The sequence below is a fragment of the Pelmatolapia mariae genome, linkage group LG7, assembly GCF_036321145.2.
Source record: "Pelmatolapia mariae isolate MD_Pm_ZW linkage group LG7, Pm_UMD_F_2, whole genome shotgun sequence".
In the NCBI taxonomy this organism is placed as follows: Eukaryota; Metazoa; Chordata; class Actinopteri; order Cichliformes; family Cichlidae; genus Pelmatolapia; species Pelmatolapia mariae.
Genome location: NC_086233.1, coordinates 21,102,583 through 21,130,445, shown reverse-complemented (window position 1 = coordinate 21,130,445; position 27,863 = coordinate 21,102,583). Strand labels below are relative to the sequence as shown.

The following is a 27,863-nucleotide window of genomic DNA, read 5'->3' as shown; positions in this document are numbered from 1 at the left end:
TTGTCAGTTATTTATGTTTATGTTCTTTATTTGTAGGCCAGCTTTCAGAAACCAGATTGTCATTCTGAGCTGATTTTCTATAATTTTAGCTTCTATTTCACTGCACTTAACTATACTGGTATGTCTGCAAAAAGTACATCAAATATGGAAAATAATCCAATCTGATCATGTAGGTATGGGGATGTGGAGGCTTGTTTTCCGACATGTGTGAATTTACTGTATTCTGAAACAACTATTCTGAAACTCTATTTCCCAGAAGTCCTTGCATCTCCCATCAGCAACAGCAGCAGCAACAGCTCTGGGCCAAGCAGTGCAGAGAAGCGTATTCCCTGCGAGTTCTGCGGCCGCTGCTTCACAAACAGCCTCGAATGGGAACGACATGTCCTTCGACATGGCATGTAAGTCTATTTTTTTTCCCTCTCTCTCTTCTTCGTAACTGTCTCTTTGTGTGCGAGCCTGCATACTTTCCCTACCCAGTCAGCTCTTCCAGCCTACTCTTAAATGCCCTCTGTGGCCCTTTTTAGCCATTTCTCTGCTGTCATTTAGGTGCAAAAAAAAAATTCAATCAGTTCAGTTCAACTGATGAAAGGTTGTGCTGATACAAAACCAAAGGAAAAAGTTGACAAATCATTCGAGAGTTAAGATATTTGTTGACATGGTTGACATGAATTGATGAAAATGAGGTTTTTCCAGATTTTGTCTTTGGTGTGCAGCTGTGGAGAAATGTGACTTTGCTAAAGCACCAGGTGCATCCTTTTCAAAGATGTTTGCATTCAAGCGTTAATGTTACTTAAGGTCAACCCAAACCTGTCTCAACAAATGGCTGCCTCTCCCTGTGTTCTGCTGGAGGTCTTCATCTTACATCTGTAGCTGCCCAGCAATTACATTGAATTGTTTTTGTTCTTGGAGAGCAGTTGCATGCAACCTGTCTTGTTTGCAAATAATTGCCATCTAACTTATAAATGCAGAAATATTGCCAACAAATTGCAATCAATCTGAGTTCGTCTGCACAGAATCCAACTCATGTACAGTACTTTTTTGGAATATGGGATTATGAACTGTTTGCCAATATTCATATACTGTATGACAAAAGTTGCTTAGTACCTATTTCAATCTGCAGTTAAATTGCTTTCTTGCAGCAACTATGTCACTATTTGTGAAGCAATTTCTGAATTAAATCTGAGGATCTGGCTAAAGTCTGAATGTAACTAAATGCAAGAAGTTAATTCTGTTCATATAGAGTGTTTTCAGTGGGAGAAAATTTTCATTACTTATCCAAGTGACATCTTCAGTCTCAGTTGACTGCAAGTTTCTCCAACCTTACAAACAGTACTTTTGCTTGACAACTGAAACCAGCACCACTGCTTAACACTGAGCCACAAGATCAGTTTCATGATCGTTCCCCAACTCTCTGTGAATCAGACACATGGTCATTGTTCAATGGTCATGACAATTTGCATAATAAGTGATGAAAAACCAATCTCTGTCTCCAGATGAACAGAATCAACTTCCTAGGATTTCCTTACTGGAATCAAGACTCATTTGCAGAGGAATCTCTGAATTTTCTATTATCAAATCTGTCAAATCTATGGTGTTCTGGCTGGAGTCTGAATGTTTACCACCACCTAGATGCACTAAAATTGTTATAAAGACAACAACTGACTGCAAGTGGTCACAAACGTGGTCCTTTTCTTTTGAATTAGTCATTTCAAAGTTCCTTGCAAACAGTCTCAATAATTTTGGTTGTGCCACAGTCACAAACTACTGTTTTCCATAATATGACTGTAGTGTAACTGAGATATGTTACCACTTTTGTTGCTAGTCTCATTGTCGGTGCACACCACTTTGTTTAATTGCTTTATTTTTTGCAAACTCACACACTCCTTGATGTCTTTCTGTGCATCGTTCCTCTGGCTTTAGGATGGTTAACAACAGTCGACTGGACACCAGCACCACTTCAGCAATAGAGGCCTCAGCTTCATCTTCCACCGGCTCCTCTGTGTTTGCAGACACAAGACTGGACCTGTCCAGCAACAGAAAAGAGGACGGGAACCCCACTGATCTATCTTTGGCAAGTCAAAGCCAGTATGTGGAAGACAAAGAAAAGCTTGACACCAAAAAGGATCAACAGTTCGGCTGAAGCGATTGTGGCCTCTTGAGATGCTGTGCTAGAAAGTGATAAGATTGGGTAGGATCAGCGCCGAGTAGTGGGATCAGAAAATAAGATGTCAAAGGAAACAAAAGGTCGAAACATTAAAAAAAAAGAGTTTTTATGAGTTGGTGCATTATTAGATTTTAGATGTTACATATATAAGTATTAGGTTGTGCTGCATAAAACGGCTAAGCTCTGTAAATGGGCGGTCCCCTAGGACAGATTTTAATATATTGGTAACCAATAGTGAACAGAACTCTTTATTGCTGACATTCTGGTCAAATCCACAGTAAAAGTTCCCACCTAGATAAACTCCACTATTTATAAAGAATGTTGTCCAAAACGAGAAACTAAATTTTAGCATTTTATTATTTGAAGCACCTTTCACACTCCTCCCCTGCTCATTCAACACAGTGGTACTGAAATTTTACCTAAAACAAAGAGGCGTGAAAGCATTTACAGCTGTGACCCACTGTAGACCAAGCTTTTCTTATATTTTATCAAAATTTGAGAGTTTTTTTTTTTTAAATTTTTTTAGTAAAGTGTGTGGAAGTATTTTTGGAGAAATAGTGGCACCTTATGTATTTGAGTAAAATCACAAATCTTGTTCTCTCCCTCTGCAAATTGCCCCAACGTTTGATCGGAATTGCTATAATTTTTGGTCCCTTTAGTATTATACTATGTATAAATCTTTGGCCTGTGGCACCCTTTGCATTTTACTTCTACTCCTTTTGTTTTTTTTATTGTCCAAAATTTCACTGTGAAAATCGTAGAAATAATGGGATCGGCTTAAATCTCCTGTAAGATATTATGTTGAGTGTACTCCGGGTTTTCCTTTGCCCTCAGCAGATCCCACAACGCCTCTCCACAGCCAGCTGATTTATTGATTTTTGGTCCAATAATTTTAGAATATTAAATGAAACCGTGGAACATTTTACCTTCATACTTTGAAATTCTTCTGAGTTACAGCCTCTCCAAGTACATGATGGTTGCTATTGCCACTTTCTATTTCATATTCTAGCCTTTTTGAACCCCCATAACCTGTAAGGGACAGAAGGATCTTTATAGAAGAACAAAGTTATCATTATTACTTAAATTGATTTCCATAGCATGAAGGTAAAAAAGAAAAGCAGTGTATAAGTACCACTCCATTTGTCATTCACCACGTTTTTGCATTGTTTCATTGAATATACTAAAGTTATTATACCAAAAAAGGCTGATTGTGAGGGGGAAGTGACTTTAAATTCGTCATGGATTGACCTAGTGATTTGTTTAATGTGTCATGACCTTACCTGTGTCCGTTAAGGATTAGCCTGGATTGCAACTACCAGTTTTACGACCAATGGCAACTTTTCTGAGAGACAAAGATTACACTTGTCTTTTCAATGCAAAATGTGTAATCAGGTGTGCCTGAAATCCCGCTCTCTCCTCATCCTCTGCGGAGGAGTAAGAGTCCACGCCTCCGCCGAGATCAGGAGGTTCTAACCATATTGGAGTGGTCTGGTTCACTGGATTACACTGTGCACGGGGGATCGGACCACGCTACGTTCACGCCAAGTGTCAACCCACCACAGCTGTGTTTCAAAACCAGTGCACAAGTGCCTTAAAATGCAGCTCCCCTTACGGCCGCTATATGGCTTTTGATTGCTTTAACAGTAATAAGGAATACACCAAACGTCCCTCTAAAAATTCAAGTTAAAGTTGTGTGTTTTTCCGCAAGAATTTGCTCTATATGAATCTATTCCAATGTGTGCCTTATTGGCAATAATTAAGATCAGATCAGATCGAGTTAAATTTATCTTTATTGTAATTGCACAGAGCAAGTACCAGAAAAGTAAAATGTGATTTATCATCTAGCGCAAAGATATTGAGACTTTTAGCGTAACCAGATTACCAAAAAAAACCCTATTCTAATCTAATCCGCCGGATATAGTTTTAGTCACTCAACTATATAGTGCAGTTTATTTCTTTTGACCTCCCCGATCCACTGTAAGCACATGGGATTTAATTAGTTATGCTCACATTATTGAGAGTTCGATAAGGAGGATGGTGTGTATATAGAAGGAAAAGCTGCTTTTGATTATTTTTAAGTGTTTGTTTCATGTTTTCGCACCACAAATGATATCCCGGGCTAAACTGAGTATGTTTGTAGCCTTCTTTGTTTCTTTGAAAAATGTCTGGACCTTTCACTGTCACCTCTGTTGATTACATTATGGAAAGGTTGCTCTACTGTATTTGTATGTGCTTGCGTTGAGCATTCAAACATAGGCTTTGAAATGTCTCTTCAGAAACATATGGCTGAGGCTAAGGGAATGGCCCTGTTTTGCTATAGTCTCCGGCCCAGTTTTAAAAAAAATACAATGAAAAGACAAGTGTAACCTGAGCAGGAAGCTCTAAAAACATTTGTTTCCACGTGTATAGGAAAAATCTATAGGAAAAATATGAGACAATGTTAAAGATTGACTGTTTTTAAAGGTCTCAAATTCCCTGATCTTAAAGACCTCTGGAATTTTTTTTTTCTGTTTTGACGCACCTGTCATAGTCTGCATTTGTGTGCTTCTTGTTAGACAAAGTTGTTATATTATTGTTAATATTGACAAAAGGCAGAGATTGTATTTGTTGGAAGCTGCTGCTTGAATGCCCTTAAGCCTTATGAGAAGTGAATAGCAATGAAGTCAAATTCGCATCCAACTCCAATAAGACCAGCAAGAACAATTAAACAGTCTGGAGAGGGAAAAAAAGAATGGCTAATAACTCCAATGTTAAGAGGAACACGTAATAAAGCAATGTGTTCTTGGTACCAAAATATTTACCACGCCTGATGTGTTTGCTGCTGGAATCGGCTTTCATAAGCATTGAACTGTTGATGGAAATGGCAAATCTGGGTTTGGACCATAGACTTGTTCTATGGGTTGAACTTGGACGAAGTACATGTTTGCAGCCATGTATAGACAACAAAACTACTCGTTAAGTGTTTTGAACTGTGGTGTTTCAGAAAGGATAACTTAACCCTTTTTTTTTCTTTAAGTGTTGACTTTTCTTTTTTTTTTTATAAAGGGAAAAAAATAAATCTAAAGATCATAGCTAACCCTTGGGGGGCTTTGAGTCCCCAATCCAACATTATTATCCTGTTGTGCAATGTCTGGTTCCAATGGAAATGCATCCCTATTTTGTATCGTAATGGGAATGAGCAGATAGGAAGCACAGTGTGGTTGTACAATATTAAACATAAAGGAAATTAATGCAATTCTCTACTGATTAATGGCCAGGGCTTTTATTGTTGAGGAAGAAAAAAAACATGGTTGAGGAAGAGACAAGTAAAGAATAGTTTGCTTTGGGAGCATTTACCTAAACTGTTCTGTCTATTTCTGGGCTTGACCATCATCAACATCTGGATTCCAGTTCCTAGTGAGCCTGTTGACCTGCTCTAAGATTTAGCTTATTCTTGTCCAAGCCCAAATCTGACACACCGTTATCTTCTGTCCATGGCAAGTAGGGGCACCAGCTCATGTTCTCCAAGTGTACCTGTCCATCGTCTACCCACTCAACAGTAGGTGGCACTCTGAGAGTCGGACTCCCCGGTCCTTCTAATACCCTCAAACCAGTTGAGTTGGTGCTGAATCTCAAAGCCCTTTTTTTTCTGTTTTACTGAACCAGCTTGTATCCTTTTTTCTTGAAAGCAAAACTCTTTGAAAATAGTTGTTGTAGAAATAAGCTTTGTAAGGCAGCTTGTTACCCAGCTTGAAATCCCAGGGTTAAACCAGATGATAATCTGGGACAATGTGGGTGATGAAGCTGTCGACCCCAAATTGTTTGTTGTTCTGTGATCATTTTAATAGAGAAGGACTATGAATCCCTCACTGTGTGCAGTCTCTAGACTGTAATGTTCCCAGTTTACCCAAAGTTACGCCCCTGCTGACAACACACTGGATACTTGTATATATGTTTAGTTTGTTTCCAATGCATTTCTCCTTTCAGACTGTTGTCTCCATAGTTTGACACTAGAATCTCTCCTTCTTGCCTTTCCCCATATAAATCTGATTACCTGATGGTGGGTTGTGATGTTGCCTAGAATGATTGTTTACAATTTTATTCCATTTATCTCTGGATATTCTGTAAATATTGTAATTCATTGTCTTTTTTTAACTTGATAATAAAGTTATCAGATAACAGTTAATTGTTGGTTTTTTTTCTCTTTTTTCCAACTTTTTCCTTGCTTAGCACAAAGGTTTAGTTAAAATACAGAGTTGTGGAACTTGAAGAACTAAAAACAACTTTATTAGTTTTGTACATTTGACTTGATATGTTTGATAATGTTTTTTGGAGCTATTTAAATCGGAGAATTGTGCTTTCTTTATTAAAGTTTAAAGTAAGTATGCAAATGGACCAATAAGGATTAAGTGAACTAGAAAGAAAATTTTGTTTCCCTAATACAGTCTCCTTCAACTATTTTGATTTAAAGGTGTTAAAGTGACTGAAGTGCAGACCTTCAGCTTTAATTCATGGGAAGGTTTTACGAAGGTTTTGCATTAACTGTTATTATCATTTATACAGTCCCCCATTTTCAGATGCTCAAAAGTAATTGGAAAAAAAAAGCTCCAAAAACAATCTGAATATTTATTACTTGGTTGAGAATCCTTTGCAGTCAGTGACTGCCTGAATTCTAGAACCTATGAACACCAAAATCCCTGAAGTTGCTGCTTGTATGTGGGACATCCTGCAATCGTTGTCTCCAGAAACTAAAAAGCTGCTCTGTTGGGTTGAGATCAGGTGACTGACTCAGCCATTGAAGAATATCCCATTTCTTTGCCTTGGGAAACTCTCGGGTTGCTTTTGCAGCTTACCTTGGGTCATCCTTCGCTTATACTGTGAAGTGTTGTCTGATCAGTTTTGCAGCATTCATTTGAATCTAGCAGAGCATAGCCCTGTACACTTCAGAGTTCATCCTGCTGTTTCTATCAGCTTTCACATCATTAGTAAACACGAGTGACCCACTTTCGTTGGCTGCCAGCGTGCCTATGCCACAATATTGCCTCCAACATGTTTGACAGATAATGTAATATGCTTTGGATCGTAAGCATTTCACTCTTCCTCCATACTTTTCCTCTTCCCATCATTCGAGGGCATGTCCATCTTGGTTTAATGAAGTCTTTTTAGTTAACCAAAGAAAGAATTCTGCGATCATCCCACTTCACTTGTCTTCTGTGCTTTTCCAGCCCTTTTTGGTGTTGCTGATCTGGTCAGGGCATTCTTTTCCTCCTTTTTTTTTGCACAGGATTTATTGTAATAGGCTGCATGCTGCCATCAGCCCCGGCTGTGTGCTTAGGGATAATTAGCAAAACTTGGCACAACTACATGCTGCACTGAAATAGTGAAGATTATTGAAAAAATGCAGTGGCTATGTCAGCATCATCACTGTGAGCATTTTAGCTTACACTGCATGTTGGCTTTATCTGACGGTACCAGCCACCACCCAGATCCGGAAACCACCAGCAGCAGACATTTCACTTGCTCAGATGGAAGCCTGTGTTTGGATTCTTTGTTCACACATCTGGTGAATTATAATTCCAGTTATATTCTGTACTTCATAAAACTTTAATGGTTGGCACTTAACTTTAGAGCAGTGTACTCAGCAATGTTTTGGATTTCCAGTGTAACACATCTACACAGCCCCATACCAGCCAATAACACTGCCTGCACCTTTTTCACAGGAAATAGCTTTGGGCTGAGAAGGCATCTCAGTGGCCTTCAGTCTGTGTTCCACCCTTCCACCCTTCTCTCTCTCTCTGTGTGTGTGTGTCTCTACACCACTACACACCCTGCAACAGCTCCGCTGACCAAAACCACAGATCCCTGCAAATACCAGTTGTGTCTGTTGTGTACTTGTGTGAGTCCTTGTGTCTGTTTATTGCACATGCATGAAATACTGCAGCTCTGGATGCCACAAGTCACCGACACCAAAGGTACATTTAGCTACGCTTTCATGTTCCACGAGCTCCTCATTTCTCACCATTACACTGGACCAAGAGGCACCACTCCGACTACTCCATTATCGCTGTCTTCCTCCAGATAGCCTTTATTTTGCCGCATTTCCTCTCCTGCCTGCAACGTCTTGATTTCACATGTCTAACATCATCTCTTAAAAATATCTTGAAGTCACCAAGGATCAGACTGTAATCTCTGTGGCTCTTCACTTCAGAGGGGGGCTGACGGCAGACTGACGACCCCTGGAGACAGGAGCAAGAGTCACAGCCACAGTGGGAGAGGGGAAAGGAGGACACTATTGCTTCTCTTGCGGCTGCTGCTGAGTGGAGCAACATAAGGAATGCCTGATGAGCGCTCGGGCCAAGGCAGGCGAGGGCACTGCCCCCGTCGTAATAACTGGATGATAGAGGGAGAGGATTGAGTGGAGAGATAGAGGAGGGGAAGGCAGGATACAAGAAAGGCAGAAGGACAAAGGCAGTTGAGAGGAGTGGTAGATAAGGACAGACAGAGTCATACAAACAGTCATTGCAGGTAAGAGGGAGCGATATAAGAATAAGGGAGAAATGGCCTGGGGAAGAGACCCCATCGGCCTCCAGCATATTATCTTTGCACTCAACAGTCCTGTTTAAAGTCAGGGCTGGGCAGCTGGACGACAGAAGCCAATAAAACCTCTGAATGCTGAGTGCTGGATGGGTGATATTGAAATTCCTCTATGCATGCCAGAAGGACCTGGGATTGTTGAAAGGTTGATAACGGAATAAACTGCCAGCTCATGTTTAATAAGGAGAGAAAGTTTTTCCTAAAACGTCAGTCTTGAGACAAATGTAATGAACAAGCAGCAAAAACATTCAAGTAATGCATTGCATTTCAGTGGTTACATACTGCAAGCCTTCACGTCTGCTCAGATGATGTTGTCCCTGCTTTGAAAACAATTTGCATCTAATTTGAAGAGGTTAGTACTGTAGAATAAGAGTGTATGCAACAGGCTACAATGACCTTTGAAGGATTAAATTGAAGATATAGGCCTTTTTGACTTGTTTAATGGCTTACTTGGGTACTTAGTTTGTTACTATTTTAATTTCATGTGTTTGTCCTGTGGTGACAAAGCAAAATGCATACCATGAGAGCTGTTAACACTGCTGCACTGAAAATTGTTTGTGTGTCTATTGAACTATCCCTCATTTATATTCATATTTTACAAGGAAAATGGGAAATAACTGCAGCAATTTATTGAAACATATGCAGACATAACCAGAAGTAAAGTATATGAGACGAAAACTGAGTTTGTAAAATTCTAAAGACCTTGAAAGTCAATATTTGGTATGACTACCTTTTTCTTCAACAAAGCCAGAACTTAGGCAGGCTTTCTTGAAGTAGCCTTCAGGAATCACTCTCCTGGCTTCTTGAAGGACACTCAAAGCTCTTCTTTGATCATGGTCATGCTGAAAAATGAAGCCTGCTGAATGAATGCTTTCCAGATGGTATTGCACAGTGGATCAAAATCTGGTGGTGCTTATCTGTGTTCACATTCAATTCATCAATTTTGACAGATGGTTGTAGATACTCTCCTATAGTCTGTTGCAGCTGATTTTCAGTTTGGTCCAGTCTTTTCTCTCTCTTTCCTGATGAGGCTTCAGTGAGCAGTATATGGATCAACAGCTATCAGACCTTTGTCAGACCTATGATTTTTACTTCCTATTTCTTAAGAACATGACTTTCAGATACTGTTCATCTGCTGATATGTTTGGGGGGGATGTTTGTTTGTTTGCTTTCTTTTGTTTTGTTTTTAAGCTTGGCACATCTTTTTTTCCTCCACTTGTCTAGCTTCATTGAAATCTTTAAGGACACAGTGCACATCATGCTGAGATATGCCAAGTTTTCAGCTCATAGATCTTTGGGACTCATCTCATTGGTACAGAAATATTATTTCATGCCTGTCAAACTGTGTTATCTTTGGCATTTTTTGTAGATTCAACTAAAGAAATTGGAACAAATGATGTGCTTTTGTGACAGGCTGCTAGTAATAAAGTGCCTAAAGATACAATTTAATACAATTTGCCGAGTTGTCTGTTATGTGTAGAAAGACACTGGTTCATCGCTCGAGTTAGGTGTTTTATTGTGCTTAGTGAGTCATAGGTCAGTTAAGTGGTTCAAGAAACAAACAAACAAGCAAACATTCCCCTGAAAATGCTCACGTAAAAGGACTGAACATGAGTGAAAAAGCAGCCATTGTCCAAAGAAAAACTTTAAATGACCTTCAGAAAGCCAAGACCTGCTCAAGACCACTTTGAAAAAGTACAAGAAAGTCTGGCTGTTTGGAAGCAAAATATAAACTAATGACAGGTGACTCTGGACTTTTGCGCAGTACCTTACCCTGTACTGTATTACAAATAAATGAGTATAAAAGAAAGGAAAGTTTGCAAGCTCAACTGGGGACTAGTAGCTGGGGGAGTAGCTTTTTATGTGTATGCCCTTATCCATCACATGAAACAAAATGAATGATGAGCAGTAAAAATGTTCTTAAGTAATGTGCTTAACTGTACCGGGGAATTTCTGTTTTCTGTTAATTCACATTCATCTGCAGTTAATACTGAATTTGCAGGTATTATAAATAGCCATAAACATCAGCTTATAAAATATATTTTTGCATGTTATTGAAATTATAATCCACAAGACTCTTGGCTTACTTAAGTTTTTCTGCGCCATTTTGCCGATTATACTTATGTGCCTTCAGTTAATCAGCTCGCAGTGTTTCTGCATTGTAATACTTCATTGGAATCAAACGTGTTGGAAAACTCATCAACGAGCACACCTGAGCATTGTGGCCAATGCTCAGTTTACTGCAGTACCGAAGCAATCCAGCAGGAGCGCTGTGCGTCAAGTATTTAACATAGAAGAAGAAAAGCGATACGTCATGGCGGCTGACAGTTTACGATGATTTAACGAAAACAGTAAAGACTCGTGCAAGTTGGATTTAAAGCGTTTAAACCGGACCCAGGAATAATAAAACTCCACCGACAAAATGCTAATAACTTTGAAGACCTTACAGCAGCAGACTTTCAAAATCGACATCGATGAAGAGGAGACGGTGAGAGTTAATAATCATGCATTTTGTGACAGGGGAGTGGAATGGGAGTTGAGTATGTCCTGAAATCGACATGAATTGTTTTGACCATTTCCAGTTATGGCGTTTTATAGGCAAGTCTGGGTAATAACGTAAGATTCTTTTTGGATGCGTCTGACTTGCATTACAAGTTCGGCTTAATGCAGATGCGCATTATTTTTAAAAACCAATCAGGAAATTGTTTTTGTTGTCAGCATTTAGCCGTAGCCCACTTAAGGCTCCAAATGTGAGTGTTACGGGGGGCGGGGTGGGGTTGACAGGTTAGCTCGAACCTTACCATTTTAGTGTTTCTCAGTCTTTTTCTGTTAGCTTGTAAAACTTATTATAATTGGAACATTTGAGTTAAGGTAAAACAAGAAAACGTTTGTGTCATTTAGAGAAAGTAGCGATATTTAAAGTCATTAAAACATTTTGTACTTGTTATTAAGCTTGTATAAACTCCCTTTTGTCTTTGGCCAAAGATATAAATCTTTGAGCTAGCGTTAGCTTTAACGGTCGGCTACTGAAGGCCGACTGGCTACAGCACATCTCATTATAATAGGATTAACTTTAGTGCAGACACTTTTAACTTTTACTTTCGATGTGCTTGTATGCATATTAGTCGCCAGATTATAGTTAGCGTTGCACTGCTTTTAAATGTATGGTTTTGCATAATCACCGATGACACAGCTGGCACAGTTGGGTCACACTTTGGACTTTTACTCCTGTTAGCGTTGCAGGGCTGGACAAAATGGTGCCAGTAAAAAATCTTAATGGTTTTGTTGGTAAGGGATGAAAATATGAAGTAAAAGTGCATATGTTTATTTCACAGGTGAGGACATTGAAAGAGAGGATTGAGCAGGAAAAGGGGAAGGAAATTTTTTCAGTTGCCGGACAGAAACTGATTTATGCTGGTATGTTATATGCTCTTGTATCTTCTTAACTTTCTTTCTTTCTTTCTTCAAGGAAATATTAATTTTTAAAAATGACTTTATTCTTATAGCCTTTTTTAAGCACACAGTTACAAAGTGCTTCAAAGTTTGGATAAAACCACACATTAAAGATGAGCATCAAACATGCCAACATTGGCTTACATTCAGTCCTACATACACACAACTCCAATACACGCATAATGAAACATGAGTGAACGATTAAGGAAACACTAACAGTCGTTTAAACTACACTGGTCCAGAATTTAGGAGCTACAGCCTCAAAAGTATGATCACCTTGAAATTTAAAATGAGGGCGGGGAACTGTTAAAAGACCCCGATCAGATTATCGAAGAGGTTGACAGCTGTTATGTCTCAGTGTTGCTATATATGCAGGAGCTGATTTTTTTATTTTATTTTTTATTTTTTGAGTTGTAGGTAGGGCTAGGTTTACAGTTCAATGAAAAACGACCATTGCAGAGCCGTTGCTGAGACTGAAGTTGTCCCAATTTTTGTTGCTTTTTGCGTCTATGCTTTTAAACTATTATTGGTGTTTTAGGCTCTAGTCACACAAACCTAATGACCAGTTAGCAACCTGCTGTCAGCGACCCACTGGTTATCACCTGTTGCTAGGGAGAATGTGCATTCCCCGACCAGCTGTCAAGTGGTTGCAGGAAGTTACTAGCAGTGGCTATATGGAATTGGTCACAAAAAGGTATTCAGTGCTGCCCTGAAAACCTTTGAACTTTAGTCACTAAAGCCTTGATTATAGTCTCGGGGTTCGCTCAGGTCCTCGTGACATTTCATTGTCACTCTATGAGTGAGAGTTGAGGGTCTGTGTGGATGTCTTCATGCCTGGTGATGAGCAAATCATTAAAAACAGTTGGGCGATCACGTCATCACAAGGGGACCAGGGCAGAATGAACACTAAATGTATCCAGGATTAACTCACACATCTCCAGTGTGCGTGAACACATCTGTAACCATGTCTTTACATCAGTCATGTCTTAGCAGACTGCTGCGTTTGCTTGTAGTTAATATGGAAGACAACAACTTGTCTGCAAATACACTTCATCTACAAGCTGTGTGTTAAAGAAGCTGTGCGAACTGTAAACAAAACATTCACCTTCAAACTAAAGGTAGTGTCTTTTGGAACATATTGGAGTTGCAATAAAGCACTGCTTTTACTTTGAAGGCAAATGGGCTGACTAGGCTCTAGGGCTATGTGACTGAGGCCTTAATCAAGTATATTCAGGGAACCTGTTGCAATTGAAGTCACCACAAATGCTAATTTTCCTTTGTTTAAATAATTTTTGCTAGTGTCTATATTTCAAAAAGTGCAATAGAGGGAAAAGCTGCATTAAAAATATGGATTTTTGTCTCCCTCAAAACTTAAGTGACGCAACTGAGCTTTTGTGTTTTGAAAACTATTGGGGGCCCATTGCACTTTAGAGGCTTTGTCTATATAACAATACCGTATTGCCATTTAGATCTCAGGGTTTTGCTTGACCTGCTAAAAAATTCTCCGACATACATAAAGTACAAAACAAAAGCCGTGTAGCAAATCATATCAAGAAGAACAAGTTGTGGTGATAAATTCAGATGATTCATCTGTTTACTGATATAGTTTGATAGTATCTGTTGTTGAGGTTAAGGGAGGTAATGCCCCTAAGTTTTGACTTTTTTTTGTATGTGTTACAGGAAAAATCCTCAGCGATGACTCACCCCTCAAAGAATACAAAATCGACGAGAAGAACTTTGTGGTCGTCATGGTGACAAAGGTTTGGGATTTAGGAATAGTTTTAGTAAATTGCAGGTTTTCTTTGTCAAGCACATCTTGTGACGTTTCTGTAGAACACCATGTCCTTGTATATCATGAGTACAAGCTCATACTCGACTATGATTAGGCATTTCCAACCACTTGTCTGCTATTAAATATCCTCTTCTGCACAGGAACAAGTGCTCACAGCATGATCAGTACAGTATGGCGAGAAGGTCACTGTTTAGCGCTGCTGTCTATTCCACTGCATGGAAAATTAGTTGTTGTTTTTTTTCTATTGTGCTACACAATAGTCCCCTGCCTGTTAAAAATGTGTCTATAAGAAATAGGCTGATTGTAGCCTTCAGTAAGTTTGCAAACTCCCCAACCAAACTTAAAATAGATTAAAAAATAAAGTGCAGAAAAACATACAAGTATTTAATTTGTTTTATCTGCACTTTCATGTGAGCTACTGTACTCTTTTTCTCTCCACTCCTGTGCTCCCTGTTCCGCAGACTGTGTGCGGTTTACACTGTGTGTCTGTAGGCCTCTAATCTTATTTGCTCAGCAGTGCAGAGTAGTCTACGAAAAATACTGATAATAGGAAGCCAAATATTGCCCAAAATATCAGAACCCCCTCATCTACATGACTTCACAAACTTCACACTGGAGTCCTGAGGAATACAGCCGCCACAACTGAAATAGATTGCACAGTCAGAGCAAAACTAGGCCTAACAAAGGTAATGAAAATCAGTTTCTCCTAATGATGAGTAATGTAAAAGTAGCACAATTACTTGGGCTCTGATTCATGTTTGAGGCTGAATTGTAAGCCACAGAAAATGAAGGCAATGTCTTTGTGTATTTAAAACATGTTGTTGTTGTTTTGTTTTTGGTTTTTTTTGCTAAAGGCACAACTACAACACAGCAAGGACAGATATAATGGTAGAGCAAATGATGACAGTAACTATTGCCTTTAAAGTAGCCGATGAGTAAATTTGCACTTGTTTTAATGTGAGATATGATATTTGGGGTTTTTTTAAATCCCAGAAACAGGGAATTATTTTGCAGTTTGGAAAAGACAAGTCAGTTTTAAAGCTTTGAAAAATGTTCACATGGAATGTTGATTGGTACTCTTGTGTTGGTAGATGAGCAGGTGCTTTTACAGTTTTATACTTTGGAGAATGGTGTAGTTCCAAGTTTAAGATCCATGAGGTAAAATGCTGATTATGAGAGAGGAGCGACTGCAGTGCCGCAAATGTTGCTTATGTATCTAGAATCTATAGGTTTAAGGTATTAAAAAATTAGGGCTGTCCCAAATACCTACATCAATAGTGAAATTTTGGGCCTTCTAAGGATTCACATAGTCACATAATCAGCTACAAGCTTAGAACTTTTTATACCCAAGCAATCGTTCTGTGAGCAAATCCTTGTCTTTGGCTGGATATTTCCTGAGGCTGTCTTTTTGTTGCTCACACTGTCTGGCCCATAGGAGCCCACTGAGCTTCCTAAGGAATCAGTCCCAATTCCATGTGATGCAACAGCTGATCCAGCAGAGAGCAGCCTTAAGTAAAATACAGCCCAAATTTACCATTTTGATTACAACTAAAAGAAAAAAAAAAAAAACTACGAATTTGTTTTGCAGCCTAAAAAAGCCCCCGCTGCCTCACAGCCTTCAACAGCAGTGCCAGCTCCCAGCACTACAGCTCCAGCAGCACAGTCTGATTCATCATCCACTTCAGACAAACCAGCAGAGCAATCTTCTACAGACGACAAACCAGAGGAGAGCCAGCCTTCAACAACTGAAGCATCTTCCACTTCTGTCGGGTAAAGACGGGCTGATGCTTCTCTTTAACTGTTCAGTGTGTGGCTTTGAGAAATGACTTCGAGACCTAATCCAAGGTCTCCTTCTGTTACAGACGCTCTGGGGATTCAGCAAACTTAATCAGTGAAGCAGTTTCAAATCTAGGTAAGCCTGTTTTTGTGAAGTTTAGTATTGTATTGCGTTCTATTGTTGTTGGATTTATATTTTTTCTTGTTGTATTTGAGGGGAAAGATTTTATAATGGCTAAAGTCATTTTGGTACAAAGATTTATTTGAACTTGTCTTGCATGCATAACTCGGGTAAAAATATATTCATGTTTGCTGGTGATCTTGTTTGTGAGTTTATGTCCCTATTGAAACCAAACATGACATCTATATGCAGATATTGGGTCATTAAAATGTTGCACCATTGCGCAGAAGTTCCTAAGTTTACTACATTCCTCTAGAAGTGGCTGATGGAGTACTAAACGTCGGAAGGCAAAACTTGACTTTCAGTTTGTAATAACGAAATGTTCCGTCTTTGTGTTTATATCCGTACAGTGACAGGCTCTTCATATGATGCCATGGTGAATGAGATGATGCTCATGGGCTACGAGAGGGAGCAGGTGGTGGCTGCTCTGAGAGCAAGCTTTAACAACCCCGACAGAGCTATGGAATACCTCCTCACAGTAAGAGCTGTGAAATTTTTAACAGAGTATTGTATATTCAGTAACTGTTATAGCAAACAAACAGGTGTATGCCATCAATTTCCCCACAGGGTATCCCAAGCAGAAATCAGGGTAATGCATCAGGTCGTGATGCAGTGGCGCCTCCAGCGAGTGGAGCTCCAGCTGCACCTGCAGGCAATGCTAGTGCTCCTGCCAATACTAGGTCTTCACCAAGTGCTGGGGGAGGTAAATGGCCTTATATTGTTCTGCAGCTCCAATGAACAAATGTTTTTCTTTGTTCTTCTTCCTGTGGCTCTTTTTTTCCTCGTCTTTGTGTCTTTTTTTCTTTAAATTTTTGCTTGTGCTGTGTGACTCATACTTGTAGGCAATCCACTGAGCTTCCTAAGAAATCAGCCCCAATTCCAGGTGATGCGACAGCTGATCCAGCAGAACGCAGCCCTTCTTCCCGCCCTGCTGCAAGAGATCGGCAGGGAAAATCCAGAGCTGCTGCAGGTGACAGGACAGAGCCTTATGTGTCAAAAAATAAAAATGTTGTTGGAAACATGGATGTAGTAAAGGCTTTTAACATAATTCTTATTTAATATGATTAAGGGGTTAAAAAGTCAAATTTCACTTAACAGGTCACTTGACCAGTTTATACTTCTACTTACTCAATGCAAGGTTAACTGTTTTTCCAGTTTGGATATAATACACCTTCCCTTTGGATGTCTGCCAGTACTGAGAACTGATCTGATATCAGTGTTAAGTTGATAAGCCATATCCCTTACTCTGAAGGAGGGGCTCAGAGAATCACTCTTTTATATTTGAGGAAGCATCAGACTGAATTTAAGCGTTACAACAAATAATTTAATGAAATAATTCTAATTTAGTGAAGTGGTATTTTTAACTTTTTTTTTTTTTTTTTTGCATTGCTCAGTTCAAATGTATGTATTTGCATTACTTTCTTTTAGCTAGTTGGGAGTCACTAATCACAAGTGCACATCTTTACAGTGAAACAGAAATCGTATAAGTTGAAGAAAATGAGTCTTCAAGCTTACATAATGGGAATTTGAAAAGCACCATGACTGGAGATTTTCAGTTATGGCAGATGTGAAATACCTCTGCTCAAACTGCTCACACTTTGCTGTTAGCTTCTGCTATGCTGTTAGCACTCCTGCCAGCAACCGTTACACTGCTGCTGACTCACAGTTGGCAAAGAACACAGAAATGAAAGAATTGCTTCAACCTGTTGTGAGCATATCTAATCTGGCTTTTCGAGTGAGGAATAGTCTGATATACTGTCCATATATCAGATCAGTTCATTCTTAACTTGGTATATTAACAAGTTTAACCATAAGATTAGAAAAGAAAATTATATCAAAATTGCTCTACATTGAGAGCAAATTGTAGAGTGATTGTCTCCCCTTCCAGGTTGTCTCCTTACGCACCTCTGGACCATTTCCAGAGCAGTTTCTGTTTTTAGTACACGTCCTAGGACTCCAACTCTGATTACTTGCACCACTTCACCATGGATGACCAAGGTCTAAGTCAGTTCATCGAGTTAAGAATGCAACAAGGAGCTTACGGCATGAATTTGTCTCCTGGCGTCAAACTATAAACATACAGCTCTGCTGTAGCATAAAGGGGTTTCTGAGGAAGAACATTAAACTCAAACCACCTAAACTGTGACACAGGCTGTAGTAGCAAAAGCACTGGAAGTAGTGGAGTGCTGCCATGAGGAGACTACTTATAAGGGGAGCTCAGGCAAATTGACTTTAATTTTTTTTTTTTAAATTTGTTTATTTTAGAAGTGAAACTTTATGGCTTCATGTTGTGTTGAGTTGTGTGACTGCACAGCACATTCATGAGATTCCAGCTGCTTTGTGCAAATAAACCTTTAGACCCTTGGTGTTTGCGAGTCTTGTGACTCTAGGAAACTACTATACCTAATCACCTATTTTTTTCTAATTATAAAATTATCATTTGTAGTATTTATTTTTAATGTATTATTTATTTCTGCAGTAGAGAGTTTCCATTGCTATGGAGTCTTTTTTTTATCTACCACACTAGGAGATCAGCAGCCACCAAGAGCAGTTCATTCAGATGTTAAATGAACCCGTCCCAGAGCCAGTGCCAGGAGGTGGCAGCAGTGGAGCAGGAGGAGGTGGCGGAAATCAAATGAACTATATCCAGGTCACACCACAGGAGAAGGAGGCCATTGAGAGGGTGAGGAGAACGACACATGGCTGACACATGACACATTTTCCATAATTGCAAAGCTCAAGGCTCCTTTACCAAATGTGGTGGAGTATCTATGTGAACCAGTTTCCCTTACATGTCACATTTGTGCAACATTTACTCAACAAAATGTCAAATGAAGGGATATTACTGACTGGGGAGTATGTATTAACGTATTGATTGACTAACTTTAAGCTATGACTCTCTGATTCCAGCTAAAAGCCTTAGGATTTCCAGAGGGACTTGTTATACAAGCCTACTTTGCTTGTGAGAAGAATGAGAACTTGGCTGCCAACTTCCTTTTACAACAGAACTTTGATGAGGATTAAACAAGCCATCTTCATTTCGATTATTTTCATACCACTTTCTCTATGTTTTGATTGCAGATTTTTTTTTGATAAATGTGCACAATAAGCCTTTTAGTTTCCAAAAAAACTATTTTATTCACCACTTCCACATTCTTTCTTTGTAACACTGGATCTTTAGCAGCTGGTGGCTGCTGTACGAGGGGAGGATTTTGTTTGTTATTGGTTAAAAATGAAGTAAAAATTAAAGTACAATAATTTTGCATCAGAAATAATCTGTTTATTATTATTTGTTATACTTAAGACCAGTATGTTTTATGTTTTTTTTCTGTTATGTGAGATGAGTTCTGGGTTCATCTGAAAGGTTCTGACAGTATTCATGCACTCTTATTTGATTTTTGGAGTTGACTTAAAATGGAGATTTGAAAAATTAAAGTGTTCAACACAAGCAACATGGAGTTTTGTTTGTATTTTTTTTTTTTTGTATTCATCTTTGTTTATCAGCATGAAAAAACGCCATGATTAACTGCTTATCTGAGTTAGTGTTGTGTTTCAGAGGGGGATCTGGAGCCTGTCCCACCAGGGTACACCAAACTGGTGAAGCTGCAATGCACGCATATATATATATATATATATATATATATATATATATATATATATATATATATATATATATATATATATATATATATATATATATATATATATATATATATATATATATATATATATATATATATTTATTTTTCATTTATTAATGTGAAAGAAAAAAAAGGTACCCAAACTTGCCAGGCCTGGTGTAGGAAAACGCCTAATAACCAGTTGTACCACATTTGGGGGAGATGATTTTTCAGAGCACTGTATAAAGAGGGTCAAAGCTTTGCAGAGAAGTAATACAATGTTTTGTTTTTTTTTTTGCTGTTAATAAATGTGTATACTCACTTTTACATCTTTATGTAAAAAAAATAAACACACACACACACACACAAAAAAAAATCCACAATCCGTCTGACACTTTAGTCATTAAAATGCTGAATTAAAAGACATTGAAAATTAGCATATTCTTTCTGTGGCAACACACACTACAAATGACACCTGCAATTATAGCCGTCTGGTTTACGAAGTGTAATTCTTAATTAAAAGGGAGATTCTGAAGGGATCGTGCTGTGCTTGAACCAAATAAACCTATAGGGGGCAACATAGACCACAATATATTTCCGACTTCCAAGCCTGAAGATGTGTGACTGGGGGCTACCACTCACAACAAATGGAAAGCAATGCTACCCGCATGGTCTTACACACATCCTTCTTTTCCCCTTGTCATCCCTGTACTGTGGTACTTAAGTCTCTAAAGAATGCTGTAATGTCCTAAATATAGGATGTTTTTCTATAATCAGTTAGTATGTGATGTTTTGAATCATCTTATAAATTCATATTGTAAAAAATTATAATAGAACTTTTTGTATTATTCAAAGGCTGTACACTCAAAGAGCAGTAAACCTCAGAGACACAGCAGCAGCACCACTCAGGCGATCACGTAATCCTCAAAGAAAACAAATCCAATGGAAGCCACAGTACAAATTCACTCGGGATTTAATTTAAGGTGAGTCTCTGTTTTTTTTGTTTTTTTTATCGTTGCCTCACCACAACATCTGATCTCAGGCTTCACCCACCTGCCAAGTGCCACTTTAACATATGTAACTATACAGCAAATGTGTCAACATCTAAATACTTACACAAGTAAAACTCATACATGGGTTCTTATATGGTTTTACCCTTTTCTTTCTTATCAGGATGTAAATTACTTTTTTCTTTCTTGATAAATTTAATAAAATTCTTTGCAAGGTGCTATAATGTCATCACGCTACAAATCCAAATACTTAGTGATAAATAACACAGCTGTTGCAAACCCAGTATTAGATACAGTGGTAGATTTAATACATTTTTAAATTCCCCTGTCAAAATGAAGACCATCTGTATTTTAAACTTATTTGACATACATAAAAATATGTACGGTTATTATAGTCCAAATCTCTCTACGAGGTCACACTGTGAGGCCTGCACAGTATAGGTATAGAGCCTTAACGGCTCAGCAACATCACCTTTCTACTGAGCTCTTTTCAGTGCTGTAAGTCTCAGGTCATCTATCTCACCGCAGCATATCTAAGGGCTTGTACTCCTATTGTGCACATCGGTGTCAGATTTGGTGTCACCCTTGAATGTCAGCCACCAACTCAGTTGTCCTCCCAACTGACAGGTGGAAAGAGAACTCCATGGAAGTGCGACATTGTAGGAGTGAATTTTCTTTTGAAAACCTTTTTAACAGCAACATTGTGTTAGGTCGCCTGGAGTGATCTCACCATTACCACAGAGGTTAGTGCGGTAATCTTCAACCTACCTACTGTAAAACTTTTTTTTTTAATAGGACTAATGTCTTTCATCCTGCCAACTGTTCATGTCTTTAGATATCAAAGGTTGTCAATGAAATGGCATAAAGGTCATAAAGATTTTTCTTCTTATACCAAATACATTTTATTATAATGTAAAATACAAAACAATAACAAAGAATTATTATTTACAAATGTACAAAGTTCAAGATTATATTACATATTTTGGCTATAAACAAACAAATATTTGTTCAGAGTTATTCATTCAATACAAAAATACAAGCGTCTCATATAAATTATTGCACTTTGCAGCTGCAGTGCATTGAAGATTGCCATCACCTTTAAAAAAAAATGAAGTGTTTACCTGATTTAAGTCAGATTGTGGAAGAGAGGTTTCCAAGAAACACAAAAACCATATGGCACTTTTTCATTTCACCCTTTTTGTATATTTTCATAATCTTTGGTACCTTTTATTACAAAAAAAAAAAAAAAAACCCTTCAGAGTTACTGAGCACCATTCAGTATAAATTAACATTGTACCTGAAATCAATGGCATCGCAGGTGAAATGTGTATATAAATATATATGTATTTAATTGTACAGTGTGTCGTTTACAGGGCCTATGAAGACATGTTGCTGGTAGAAGGCCTCTGGAGATGTTTTTTCTGTTGCTCCTGGTTTCCCTGACAAAAATACACTTCCAGTTTGAAAAATACCCCAAAAAACAGTTGGCACCTGGTCCTCCAAGTTTTGTCGGTTAAATAACACAAATTCCAGTTTGGTCCCTTTCATAAAAAAGTTTACAACCCTGGCTGAGAGGTCTTGTCGAGTCACCTGCACAACGTGCGAGCACGGGATCAGTCTTGAGAGAAATTCTTGGCTCCAGCGCTCTTTCATTTTTGTTTCTTTTTTCTTGCCATGAACACCACAGCTTGTCTTGTTGCTTGACGCCAGTTTGAAGGCAAATCGCGGTTTAAAAGAAAAAAAACTGTAGGTCACAGGTTTGTTCAGGGTTCTGCTAATGTACATATATGTCCCCTTCCCCGCCCACTGGAGCCTTCATCCACCGACCATCCAAGTCTCATAAGTGTCTCTTCATGTGGAGAGCTAGGTGATCTGACCTTGAAAATGCCCGGTCGCATTTCTGGCACTGGAACGGCCGGTGGCCTGTGTGTTTCCTGTAGTGGCGGGTGAGCTCATCCGAACGCGCAAACTTCCAGCCGCAGCCCTCCCAGTCGCAGTGGTAAGGCTTCTCCCCTTTGATGGAAACACAATACACACAGAGCGGTTAGCACTGGCCCTGAGGTTAAAAACGGCCCAGCCTTCCCCACATTCAGGAGAAAAAGAGGTCCATCCTGTCCTGCAGCTAGTGTGTAAAGGCCAAACCACCCAGCCTGGGGTTTGTATTTGAAAAGGGATCAGTATCAACCTGTTTTACTGCACCTGCTAAACAAGTCCCCCTCCCAGCCCCCACCCTTCCAGCCCCTATTCAAACATGTTTGTCCATAATGAGCAAGTGATGTTCAACAAGGAAAATATCACTAAAATAAGAGAATAAGCTTAATGAGAGCGTGCTAAGGCTAAGAGCTAACACTAGTGTAAGCGGGCGCCAGAAGCGTCAAACATCCATCTGCATACCTGTGTGTGTGCGGTGGTGGGCTTTAAGGTGCGAGCTCTTTGTGTATGTCTTCCCGCAGCCGACAAAGTCACACGTGTGTGTCGCCACTCTCTTCCTCGGCCAGGACCGTCGACCACGTTTAGGCTTTGGCTCCTCCGGCATGCAGTCACCAGTAGATATCATGAGGGGTTCTGTGGAGTCAAAAAACAGATGTGACAATAACTGATATCGTGGTCCCTAATCATACTCCACATGAACAGAGAAAACTTATAACTATATCAGAGATGACTGAACAGTGGGGTAGGCTTATAGCCGATATAACAGTGGCATAAAAATTCAATATTTGTTTAAAAAGAATGTATCTTCTGTCTCGAACTTTGAAGGGTCTCAGAAAACATCAGCCCCTCTTAAATCATATAAAAAGCTTGTGCAAAATAAAGCTGCTATTCTAAAAGCTTTAATACTTCTCTGCAAAACACTGCACAGTGCCACAATTAATTTAAAAAACCCACCACAACAGAGAAGTGGTTAGTTTTAATGTTTTAAAGTAACAAACAACACAGATTCTATAGAAATTCAAATTCTGTATGCGGGCTAGACTTTTAAAGAGTTTTACGAGGACAAGATCCTTTTAAGTGCAACACTTTGAACCAATGGCTCGTTTAAAACCATTGACTCTGTATAAGAAAACAAAGTTTTAAGAGCTCTCTATTATAATAAATGCTCTCTAACCTTGGTACTGCATGGATGATGTCTGGGCGTAGGACGTGTACCCCGGTGGTGAACTATGGTGGTATCCCTGTGGAGGAAGAGGGATCTGAGAGTGGGAATGGCCCAACACCTGGTGTTCCCGGCTCAGGGGGTGGTCCGGGGAGAGGGAAGAGGATGAGGATAACCTGCTGTTTGTCATGGAGCGCCCTCTGCCATGGAACCCAAGATCCAAGTGGCTGGGGCGCTGCTGCTGCTGGCTTCCTCGTCCGTGGGAGTTTACTCCAGCCAGGTGTAGGTCCATGGGTTGTGAGATGGTGCAATTACTGGGGTTTTCCTGCTTTATCCTGTGGCACGCGAAGGTCGTCGAGGCACGTGAGGGAGTCGGGTCTGACACAGCGTTAACACAGGCCTTGCTAACATTCATGCCTTGGTTGTAATCTCCCATGTCCATTGTTGTCTTGACTACAAACTTCCCATGGAGGCTCGTGGGTTGGAGGTAAGCCGGATCCAGCTCGGGTCTCATGAGCTCGGCCACGAAGCCTCCAGAGGGCGAAACATCGTTGATGTCTGGAATGGTGTAGAGCAGCTCGCTGGCAGTTCCCTGAGGGGAAGGGAGAGGGTAAGATGAGGTGAAAGACCCAGGGGAAGGAGACAGTCCCTGGGCAGAGGTGCATGCCATGGCATCCTCCTGCTGTTGCTGCTGCTGCTGTTGTTGCTGTTGCTGCTGCAGAATAGAGTTCGACAAAATAAAGTCATAGTCTAAGTCCAGGTCCAGCTCTGTGTCTTTCTTGGACATGCTGGTGGCAGTGGGATGGTCTGGGTTGGGGCAGCTGCTTTCGTCTGGCACGCTGGATCTCTTAAGATGGGACAACTCCTCCTTCCATCTCTACAGGAAAGTTATAGAGGCAATTATGAGTGTGCTGGCACAATTTGATCATTTGTGTCATGTTGCTGTTTTTACAGGCACAGAGTCGAGAAAATCACACTAGGGTTTTATCCTGTCTGTCCTGCTTGAAAACAGCCCTAAAACAGGTTAATTTAGAGTGAAGGGAACCTGGAACTGCAGTATGGAGACTGATTATTATGACAGCTTAGCTACAGAGCTGAGTGTGGTGCAGAAAGTGTCCTTGGCTGTAAGTACTTCCCAAGAATACTGATTTGTAGCTGAAAGCACGAGAAGAGGTACAGGTATGTCTGGTGAATAAAGAGTGGGCCCTTTTTTTAATGATCAGACTCAGAATAGTCTTCCTTTCAATATTTTGAATTTGAACTGCATTTAATTGGAAAGCTAATCGAGCTGGATGCTCTACACGGAGCAGTACAGTAACCCATGTGCGCTTTCCGTGCATGTCTCACTGTCTCCACGCTAAAGCAGCCTGTGTAAACTGGTGCACGCCCCATTGGAGCGTGGTGTCAAGCCCTGACTGTAGTGTAACAACATGGGAGAGACACATTGGAAAAACAAACACCCTAGAAATACACTGCACCCAATTCTTTGATGCTTTTTTAAATTTTTTATTTGTGTTTTTTTACCCCACACAGTGCTATTTCTTTTTGGCATGCGCGCATAATATGAAGTGACCACAGGATACTCACTAAATTGGCGTTTCCTATAGATTTACTCTTGATAGTGGGGCCGCTGGCAAAGGTGGATATGGAGGGCAGAAGGGTTCCACCTAATGCCATCTCGACGTCATTTGGAGGCTGCCTGAAATTTAAACAGAAAAATAACGTAAATCCTCGCGGGCTGATCCCTGGGGCGAGCGCAGGCTGTTTGTAGTCCAACAAGCAGATGTTAGTCAGTCAGATGTTGTCATTAAAAGTTTGTCAGGTCCACACCTCATCGCTTAGAGTTTATATATACACATATATATATAAATGTATATATATGCGGAGTCCCTTTTGAAAAGATTCTTCTGAGGATGCGGCTGCACTGCTTTGAATATCCCCCGGGTTTTGTTAAAGTTTCTGCTCCGCGTCGCGCATTACACTTTGGTTCCAGGACATGCCGCCGCGAACGGGTTAAAAGCTGCCGGGCTGCTGCATTTTTAAAGCTGAAACGATGCTAAACGGGAAGATAGACTGGGGCGACGGGGCAGGGGGGGAATCCCTCGCTCCTGTTGCCATGCAGGGACCGGCAGTCTGAACTGAGGGAAGCGCGTGAGAGGTATTCGTCTTAAATCACTGGAGCGAAGGGAACCGCCTCTGTCGCCCCGGCAACAAAACATTAGCGGAGGGGGGAGGAGGAGGGGAGGGGACTGGAGGGAGAGGCAAGGAGAGCGAAAGATTGGAGAGAGAAGTTTGTTTGTATTCATAGCAACCGTGACTCTCCTTACTTTTTGTTAGTCGTGCGAAATGTGGTTGAAGAAACGCGTTGTTCTAAATTCTGCACACGCCTGACATGGGAATACCTGAGACTTTCGTTTAATAACAACTGGAGAGTCACCTGACGTAAGCAGGTGATATTAGGGCCTCGTTTCATTAGCTAACCCTGAGTTGTAAAAACACCAGGTAGCTCTGCTTTTGGCGTATTTATCCAATAACAACAACTGTATGTGTGTTTTTCATTGCTACGTTTGTTTCCCGTCGTAATTGTGGATTTGTTATTTAGTGGCACAGAGTAGTGCCAAAGTGGTGGCCTATCCCATGACAGGTAAATATGCAAATTATTGTGGGTAAACATTATGTTTATCTATGTTACATCACGAGCCGGCACAAGGACCCTGTGTTGGAAATCATTCGGCCACTCACTACTCCCCACTCACTGTAAAATAGGGAGCTCTGTGTAAAGGACCGCATAGGGAGTCGTTTCATATCCCCCATTAAATATCTAATTTGTGTCACGCAATTAAAGCAAATATTATGCTGAGTGCTTTTCTTCCAAATGAATCAACTTTGTGGTCGTTTTTTTCATCTTCAGAATAATGCATGATGACACTGGGCACTGAAGCTTTATAGTTTGTGAAATAATAATAATTAATAATGCAAACCTTCATTTGTATAGCACTTTAAAAACATAATTAAAAGGTGCTTTGTTGAACACAAAAAATAAATCACAGACAATACTGAGTCTTGAATACTTTGCTTTCGGACAGACCTGTAAAGCAGTGAAAACGCTATCTAGTCCTGGACATACTGAGTACTGAGTTGCTTTACGCAGCCTGTATAGAAATGACGGAAATGATGGAAGCAAGTAAATCCAATGTTGCACCCTGCTGTCTTTCCAAAGTCCTGCTGGCGACTCTTCTGTTTTTAAAAAATATGTCAGATTTGATCTTTCTCACCTGATTTATAATCTCAGTAGACACCTTCTTATTCAGTGCATGGTCTTAATCCTTAGTGAAACATCATATTTAATCCGACTCAAGTTTCATTTTGTAAATTATTTGTAAATTATAGTTTAAGATAAATTTAGTCTAATTTAAAATAGATGAAAAGACGGTATGCCATGGGTAGGATATACTCCTGTTACTTATCGACGTGTCTTCAAGAGGAATCTTTGGAGCACCAACCATCAATCACTCACAAATCAAGCTAACATATCTTTAATTAGCAGTTACCATGACACAATCTAGCTGTTACGAAGCTTTTTCATACATAACCAGGGTCTGAGTTGTTGCTCAAGAAAAGGTAATGTATTAAATATTACATGTTACTTTTCTTAAAAGTAATGACATATATTACTTAATTTCTAAATTGAGAAAGTATTTCATTGCACTACTTGTTGCATTACTAATTTATTAATAGATCAAATGACCTGAAATGCACTGTCATATTATCACCAGTAATATAAACCTATAGCTATAATCTTCTAGCAGGATTGTGCAGGATGTGTTTTTTTCTTTCTCTTCGCCCAGCACACAGATGTCTGAAGAACACTTGCAACACAAGTAACGACATAATATTAAATGTAGTGTAGTTACTGAATTACTACAGTAACACGTTACACTACTGTGTTACTGAAACATGCAATGTAATTACAGTAAGACGTTACTTTGTAACATGTTACACACGATACTGTATATAAAAGGCTTAAGTAACAGCCATCTTCTTTTAAATTTCATTCTGACCTGCGCAAGCAACCATCTCACTCTCTCAGGAATATTTTTCATGATTTCATTGGCTGGAGCATTTGATTAAACTGATTTGATTGGGTGGCCAATGACTGTGTAAGCACTATATAAAAGTATGTTTTGTTTTGTTTTTTAT

General features: G+C 39.6%; 3 protein-coding genes across 5 annotated transcripts in view; 2 read left to right on the top strand and 1 right to left on the bottom strand.

Annotated features, from left to right (window-relative positions):
• Window positions 1-6,313, top strand: part of znf462 (zinc finger protein 462) — a 56,769-nt gene extending 50,456 nt beyond the window's left edge. For all 3 annotated transcript variants that reach the window (XM_063478410.1, XM_063478408.1, XM_063478409.1), the window contains exons 12-13: window positions 257-398; window positions 1,921-6,313. In XM_063478410.1, the coding sequence (XP_063334480.1) occupies window positions 257-398; window positions 1,921-2,140 (362 nt within the window). In that variant the 3' untranslated portion in view covers window positions 2,141-6,313. The remainder of the gene's footprint in view (window positions 1-256; window positions 399-1,920) is intronic.
• A 4,723-nt stretch (window positions 6,314-11,036) lies between these two features.
• On the top strand, window positions 11,037-19,400 carry rad23b (RAD23 homolog B, nucleotide excision repair protein). The gene is made up of 10 exons (XM_063478406.1): window positions 11,037-11,225; window positions 12,073-12,154; window positions 13,871-13,950; window positions 15,571-15,752; window positions 15,845-15,894; window positions 16,290-16,417; window positions 16,507-16,642; window positions 16,782-16,909; window positions 18,467-18,622; window positions 18,850-19,400. The coding sequence occupies exons 1-10, from the start codon at window positions 11,160-11,162 to the stop codon at window positions 18,961-18,963; spliced, it is 1,122 nt and encodes a 373-aa protein (XP_063334476.1). The 5' UTR covers window positions 11,037-11,159; the 3' UTR covers window positions 18,964-19,400.
• Window positions 19,401-21,535: 2,135 nt separating this feature from the next.
• klf4 (Kruppel like factor 4) lies at window positions 21,536-25,779 on the bottom strand. Its single transcript, XM_063480626.1, has 5 exons — window positions 25,494-25,779; window positions 25,251-25,362; window positions 23,676-24,540; window positions 22,964-23,134; window positions 21,536-22,582 (listed from the first exon to the last, which is right to left on the bottom strand). Exons 1-5 carry the CDS (start codon window positions 25,496-25,498, stop codon window positions 22,407-22,409), a joined length of 1,329 nt encoding a protein of 442 aa, XP_063336696.1. The 5' UTR covers window positions 25,499-25,779; the 3' UTR covers window positions 21,536-22,406.
• Window positions 25,780-27,863: the final 2,084 nt, after the last annotated feature.

Coding starts and splice junctions, on each gene's coding strand:
- rad23b (XM_063478406.1), top strand. CDS start 11,160: ATGCTAATAACTTTGAAGACCTTACAGCAGCAGACTTTCAAAATCGAC. Junction 12,155..13,870: donor ACAGAAACTGATTTATGCTG/GTATGTTATATG, acceptor TATGTGTTACAG/GAAAAATCCTCAGCGATGAC. Junction 18,623..18,849: donor AGAAGGAGGCCATTGAGAGG/GTGAGGAGAACG, acceptor CTCTGATTCCAG/CTAAAAGCCTTAGGATTTCC.
- klf4 (XM_063480626.1), bottom strand. Junction 23,135..23,675: donor ATCATCCATGCAGTACCAAG/GTTAGAGAGCAT, acceptor TTGACTCCACAG/AACCCCTCATGATATCTACT. Junction 22,583..22,963: donor CCACCACCGCACACACACAG/GTATGCAGATGG, acceptor TTTCCATCAAAG/GGGAGAAGCCTTACCACTGC.